This window comes from Agelaius phoeniceus, chromosome 25, assembly GCF_051311805.1.
Source record: "Agelaius phoeniceus isolate bAgePho1 chromosome 25, bAgePho1.hap1, whole genome shotgun sequence".
Classification (NCBI taxonomy): Eukaryota; Metazoa; Chordata; class Aves; order Passeriformes; family Icteridae; genus Agelaius; species Agelaius phoeniceus.
This window is the reverse complement of record NC_135289.1, coordinates 1464194-1470193: the sequence shown is the minus strand read 5'-3', so window position 1 is coordinate 1470193 and position 6000 is coordinate 1464194. Positions and strand designations below refer to the sequence as shown.

At 55.2% G+C, this 6000-nt stretch overlaps 1 protein-coding gene across 2 annotated transcripts in view; it reads left to right on the top strand.

Annotated features, from left to right (window-relative positions):
• The first annotated feature begins 1890 nt into the window (after positions 1-1890).
• Positions 1891-6000, top strand: part of LHFPL5 (LHFPL tetraspan subfamily member 5) — a 5674-nt gene continuing 1564 nt past the window's right edge. Inside the window, exons 1-3 of one of the 2 annotated variants that reach the window (XM_054648909.2) lie at positions 1891-2426; positions 2508-2615; positions 5316-5552. In XM_054648909.2, coding sequence (XP_054504884.1) covers positions 2204-2426; positions 2508-2615; positions 5316-5552 — 568 coding nt within the window. In that variant the 5' untranslated portion in view covers positions 1891-2203. Of the gene's footprint in view, positions 2616-5315; positions 5553-6000 lie in introns of both variants that reach the window. The other variant, XM_054648908.2, reaches the window with a different exon arrangement.

Here is a 6000-nt window from a genome sequence, read left to right as displayed (position 1 = left end):
ATTGGGACACTGCTGCACTGGGCCCAGCCATGCCAGGGCAGCCAGGTCCTGTCCCCAGGTGACTGTCCCCAGGTGACTGTCCCCAACCTGCCCTTTAGCAGCTCCTTTGGCCAAAGGGAACACAAAATAATGGCACTCGTGTGTGGTGTTACATTTTAGTTCAATGGTTTGCTCTGCCTCACCCCCCCAAAATGCACGGTTTATTCCAAGCCTGTGACCCTCCCCTGCAGTATCAGGTATCTGTAATCCCATTGACCCCAGTCTTGCTCCACACCCACTTTGAATCTCCCTGTTAAGCTGTGGGAGGCAGACCAGGCTCTCTCTTGGCCCCTTTTCCCCTCTAGGCTCTCCCTCTCTCCCCCTTCTCCCTCAGGAACCATGCTGCTCCCAGGGGTGGGATAATATATATTATATATATTATATATAATAATTAACACCCTCACCTAATCAGCACCCTCAGGAGCCCTAGGCAGACTCCTTGCCTGCCTGCTGCCACCAGTGAAAATACAGCTTAGGGGGCCCTAATGGACAGCTTCCATTAGGGCCCCCTTCCACTTCTGTGCTTCCTCTTCCTCCTCTGCTTCCCTGTGGAGCTGCAGCTCTCTAGGGTGCCCTCCTTGCTGGCTGCTGCTGCTGTCTCCTGGCCAAAGTGAGGGCTGGCTGCCACAGCAGGAGCTCTGCTCCATGGGAAAGCCACCAGATCCTCCATCTCTCAAATAGAACCAAGGGCACCAAGAAACCTGCTGGAGAAAGTTCATGTAGTGCAGGAAAGCAGAGGCCCCTGCAAGGATCCAGAGCCCAGCAAGGTCCCCAGCCCAAGGGCCAGCACTTCTCCTGCCCTGCCAAATATTTGCTGTGTTTCAGTGCTGGGGGGGATGGGGCTGATGAAAGGCAAACAGCCCTGAGAATGGCACAGATTTTCATGCCCACAGTGGCTTGGACTTGATTAATGGCCACATAGCCCTGGGCTTTGACAGCCACAGGGGCTGGCACTGGCTGCAGGGTGACCATCACACTGTCCCGTGGCACCCATGGCCTGTGATGTGTCCCAAATTCTGTGTCCCCTTGGCTGAGACCCCCTGCCCTTCCAGCCCCTGTCACCAGGGGCCTCCTACACTGGTAGGGAGCCCAAGGGCTGCTGCATCAGTCCCTGGCACATTGTGGGGGTCACGACACATCCCGGGCCGTGTGGCACATCCTGGGGCACACCCAGGGGTGTGGGGGGCAGCCCAGGCACTTCCTGGGTGTGAAGGGCATGGCCCAGGGTGTTACTGGGGGCACAGGGGGGGACAGAGTGCAGCCCTGAGGGCACTGCAGGGCACAGGGGGGGACAGAGTGAGGCCTGAGGGCATTGCAGGGCACAGAGGGGACAGAGTGCAGCCCTGAGGGCACTGCAGGGCACAGGGGGGGACAGAGTGAGGCCTGAGGGCACTGCAGGGCACAGGGGGGGACAGAGTGCAGCCCTGAGAGCACTGCAGGGCACAGGGGGACACAGAGTGCAGCCCTGAGGGCACTGCAGGGCACAGGGGGACACAGAGTGCAGCCCTGAGGGCATTGCAGGGCACGGGGGGGGACACAGAGTGCAGCCCTAAGGGCATTGCAGGGTACAGGGGACACAGAGTGCAGCCCTGAGGGCACTGCAGGGTACAGGGGGGACACAGAGTGCAGCCCTAAGGGCATTGCAGGGTACAGGGGGACACAGAGTGCAGCCCTAAGGGCACTGCAGGGCACAGCCCAGCGGCACAGGGTGCACCCCACGACAGACCTTGGGGTGCACGCTGGCGATATTTGGGTTACCCCGGGGTGCATCTTAGGGCACACGGAGGAGGCGAAGGGCGCATCCCGAGGGAGCATCCCAGGCACGCAGGGCGCATCCTCGCTCAGGAGCATCCCGGGAGCGCGTCCCGAAAGGCCCCGCCCGCCCCCTCCGGCTGCGGCAGCGGGGTCGCTCCGGCTCCTCCCGAGTCCCCCCGGCTCACCGGGGGTGGGAGGAGGTCTCGCCACCGCCCCCCGGGGCGGTCCCGCCGCTGCTGCCGGGCGGGGCCGGAGCGGGAGCCCCGGGGCCGGAGCGGGACCGGGAGCGGGGCCGGAGCGGGACCGGGAGCCCCGGGGCCGGAGCGGGAGCCCCGGGGCCGGAGCGGGACCGGGAGCCCCGGGGTCGGAGCGGGAGCCCCGGGGCCGGTGCCGGTGCCGCTCCCCAGCCATGACCAAGCTGCTGCCGGCGCAGGAGGCGGCCCGGATCTACCACACCAATTATGTGCGGAACGCGCGGGCCATGGGAGTGCTCTGGGCCCTCTTCACGCTCTGCTTCTCCATCCTGATGGTGGTGACCTTCATCCAGCCCTACTGGATCGGCGACAGCATCGACACGCCGCAGGCCGGCTACTTCGGCCTCTTCTCCTACTGCATCGGCAACGCGCTCACCGGTGAGCTCATCTGCAAGGGCAGCCCCCTGGACTTCGGCACCATCCCCTCCAGTGCCTTCAAAACTGCCATGTTCTTCGTAGGCATCTCCACCTTCCTCATCATCGGCACCATCCTCTGCTTCAGCCTCTTCTTCTTCTGCAACGCGGCCACCGTGTACAAAGTCTGTGCCTGGATGCAGCTGGCAGCGGGTGAGCGGGGCTGGGGGGAGGCACGGGGGGGCTCCCGGGGCCGCCCCTTTTCCCTTTCCGCCCCCGACTCTGCTGGGGATGGGGGTTTGGCTTGTTAAGAGACCCCAGGGTCACCTCCATGCCATGTGTTCCCCCTGCCTGGTTACCAGTGGGGAGTTTTTAGGAAAAAAACTCCTTCCAGAGCAGCCGAGGCGCAGCAGACGCGCTGCATGTCTGGTGATGCTTCCCCAGCTGCTGCTGCCAAACCTTGTGGCCCCAAACCCTGAGGCCCCAAACCCTGAGGCCCCAAACCTTGTGGCTCCAAACCTTGTGGCTCCAAACCTTGTGGCCCCAAACCTTGTGGCCCCAAACCTTGTGGCCCCAAACACTGTGGCTGCCAAACCTTGTGGCCCCAAACCTTGTGGCTGCCAAAACTTGCCCGGAGCAGCTTCTCCCATCGCCACCGCTCCTGCTCAGCCGCAGGGAGGCTTCAGAGGATCAGTTTGAGAGCACCAAAAAAGCCCCCCCAGGGCACAGAGCGCTCTCCTGTGTTTGGGATCCTGCAGGAACGGAGCGGGCACACAGCGGTGACGTTTTCTGGCTCATTGTAGAAATTCCCTGAGCTCGGGGAATAATGCACGAGGAAGATGGAACACGAGGAGGGGCTGGCTGTCTGATTTGGCACCATCACTGGCATTTTCTCCCTTTGCTGCTCATCCCCGCGGCTCTCAAGCCTTCCCCATCTCCCCCCAGGGCACCTGAGACACCTGTAACCCAACTCCTGGCTCAGCTGGAACCCGAGCCAGGGCTCTGGTGCTGCTGAATGATTGATGTGAGCCGGGGCCACCCGTGGGAGGGGGCAGCGGGGTTCCTTCAGTTCCCAGCTAAAGAATTGAGCTCAAGCAAAGATTTAGATAAGAAGCTTGGGGCAGCTCAGCCTCCTGGGGAGCGGCAGCAGAGAGAGGCTTTGCTGTGGCAGTCGGGGTTTTTCCATTTTTTGTTCTTGTTCTGAATGGGGGGAGAGAAAATTGTCCCAGGCAGTTCTGCCAGATGGACAGGTACTGCTGCATTTTAGGAATTATTTTACAAAGTGGGCGGGCTAAGAGGGGATCAATTTCCTGGCCTTTGCTCTGAACCAGGGCACAATTTCACAGAAATTATTTCTTTCCCACTTCCCCCATTTCTCTGTTAGTTGCAGGGAAGATTTATTCTGTGTGCAGTTATCCAACTGCTTTTCCATGAAGAGAAATCCTCTCTGCAGGTAAGGAAGCTGCCGGCTCACCTTGCTGCTGGCTTGTCCCCAAGCCAAGGGAAAAGAAAACATGGCAAAGGACAAACATGGCAAAACTTGGCAAAGGACAAGGCCAGTGCCCCAGAAGGGGGTTCTGGTTTCTGAGCACCTGCTGGCAGAGAAGGAGCACAGGTGTGGGACAAAGAGCATTTGAGAAGGCTGCAGATGCCCATGAGGGGCAGGGACAAACATCTGCTTGTCCACCATGGGCTGGTTTCTTGTGTGACAGGAGTCAGGGACTGCCCCACATCTGCAGCAGTTACTTCCAACATGATAGTGGAGCATGTGAAGGGCTTTTGTTAATCATGTCCCAAAACCTTGCATATGAACTCACCCCAAGCCTGGTCATTGTTCTTGTCCAGTAAATAAAATTTCTCTGAGTGGGGGAAAAAGGCACTTCTGAGATTCTGGGGCATGAGCTGCCCTTCATCAACCTGCTGGCACAGCTGCTGTGGCAAAGGTGAGGTGAGGTGCTAAGGGACCCGTGCCCAGGCTGGAGCACCTCCCAAGGTTTTGTGTGAGCTCTGAGCAGGAGCTGCTGCTGGAACCACCACAGCTGAACAAGCAGAATTATCTGCCCACAAAGCTGCTGCTGACAGCAGCTCCACCTCAGCAAACCCTGAGCTGGAATAGGCTGCAAGGTGCTAGGCCAGGGTTTGCACTCACTCAGACTAAACCCATTCCAGTTTTGTTTGGAGATATTTCCTTGGAGTGCCACGGGCAGAGGGAGCAGAGACGTTGCCTGGGCAACGCTGGGGCAGGAGATGCTGATGCTGCTCGTCCTTGGCTCGGGGAAGGCAGCAGAGCAGATCCTGCTCCTCCCTGCCTGTGCAGCTCAGCACAGCCCACGGGGATGAGCAACCCCAGCGCCTTCAAGGGACAGGGCTGTAGCCCCTGATGTGTTTGCAGCATGATGTTTGCTCCTCCAGCTGCTCTCTCCACTTCAGTGCTGGTGCCTGGAAAATAGAATGCATTTTTCCAATTGAGGTGAGTACAAAAGCAAATCTTTAGCTGAAAGCTTTCAGGTGAACAACATGGTGAAAAGTACATGTGATATAGCAATTCTACAATTTTTATAAGGTTAAGAGATCAGTGCACTTATCATCCACTGTCCAGTCAAAAGGTTAGTTGGTTAGGGAATAATTCCTGGGGCCCTGACCCTCTGGAAGCAGTCCAGGGGTTTCTTTTGCTCCACTTTTGTTATGTCTGGTCCAGGTTCTTGAAGTTAGTTCTCTTCTTGGAATAAGACTAAACAACATTTAGGAATGTGTTTATAAGGTTAGCTTACTATTCCTAAAGGTAGGGAAGAAAGAAAAAATACTAGAACCTACAGCAATCCACAAAGCTACAAATTTATGTAAAACATAAAAGGCTAAAAATCTCAGGCATCATCATCAGCTCAGGAGCTGAGTGTGCCCCTGTCCCTGCAGCTACAGGGCTGATGATTGGCTGCCTGATCTACCCCGATGGCTGGGACTCCACCGAGGTGAGGAGAATGTGCGGGGACAAAACCGACAAATACACGCTGGGCGCCTGCACCGTGCGCTGGGCCTACATCCTGTGCATCATCGGCATCCTGGACGCCCTCATCCTCTCCTTCCTGGCCTTCGTGCTGGGCAACCGGCAGGACAACCTCCTCCCCTCGGATTTCAAAGTGGAGGACAAAGGTGGGTGTGGTGGGATTGCCCCTGCAGGCTCCTGAACAGCGATTCAAGGGTGGTGCCTTGAGAGGCTGCCTGGAACAGAGGCAGACAGAGTTAAAGGAATAAAGTAGGAATTTTAATAAATATTTATTAAAATAATATTTTAATTATATTATTAATTATATTATTGATTATAATTATTGATTACAATTATTAATAAATATTTATTAAAATAATATTTTAATTATATTATTAATTATAGTATTGGTTCTCATTATTATTGAATATAATTATTAATAAATATTTATTAAAATAATATTTTAATTATATTATTAATTATAGTATTGATTATAATTATTATTGAATATAATTATTATTGAATACAATTATTATCAAATATAATTATTATCAAATATAATTATTATTTTATATAATTCTTTAATTCTATTATATTATCAGTATTATTTATTAA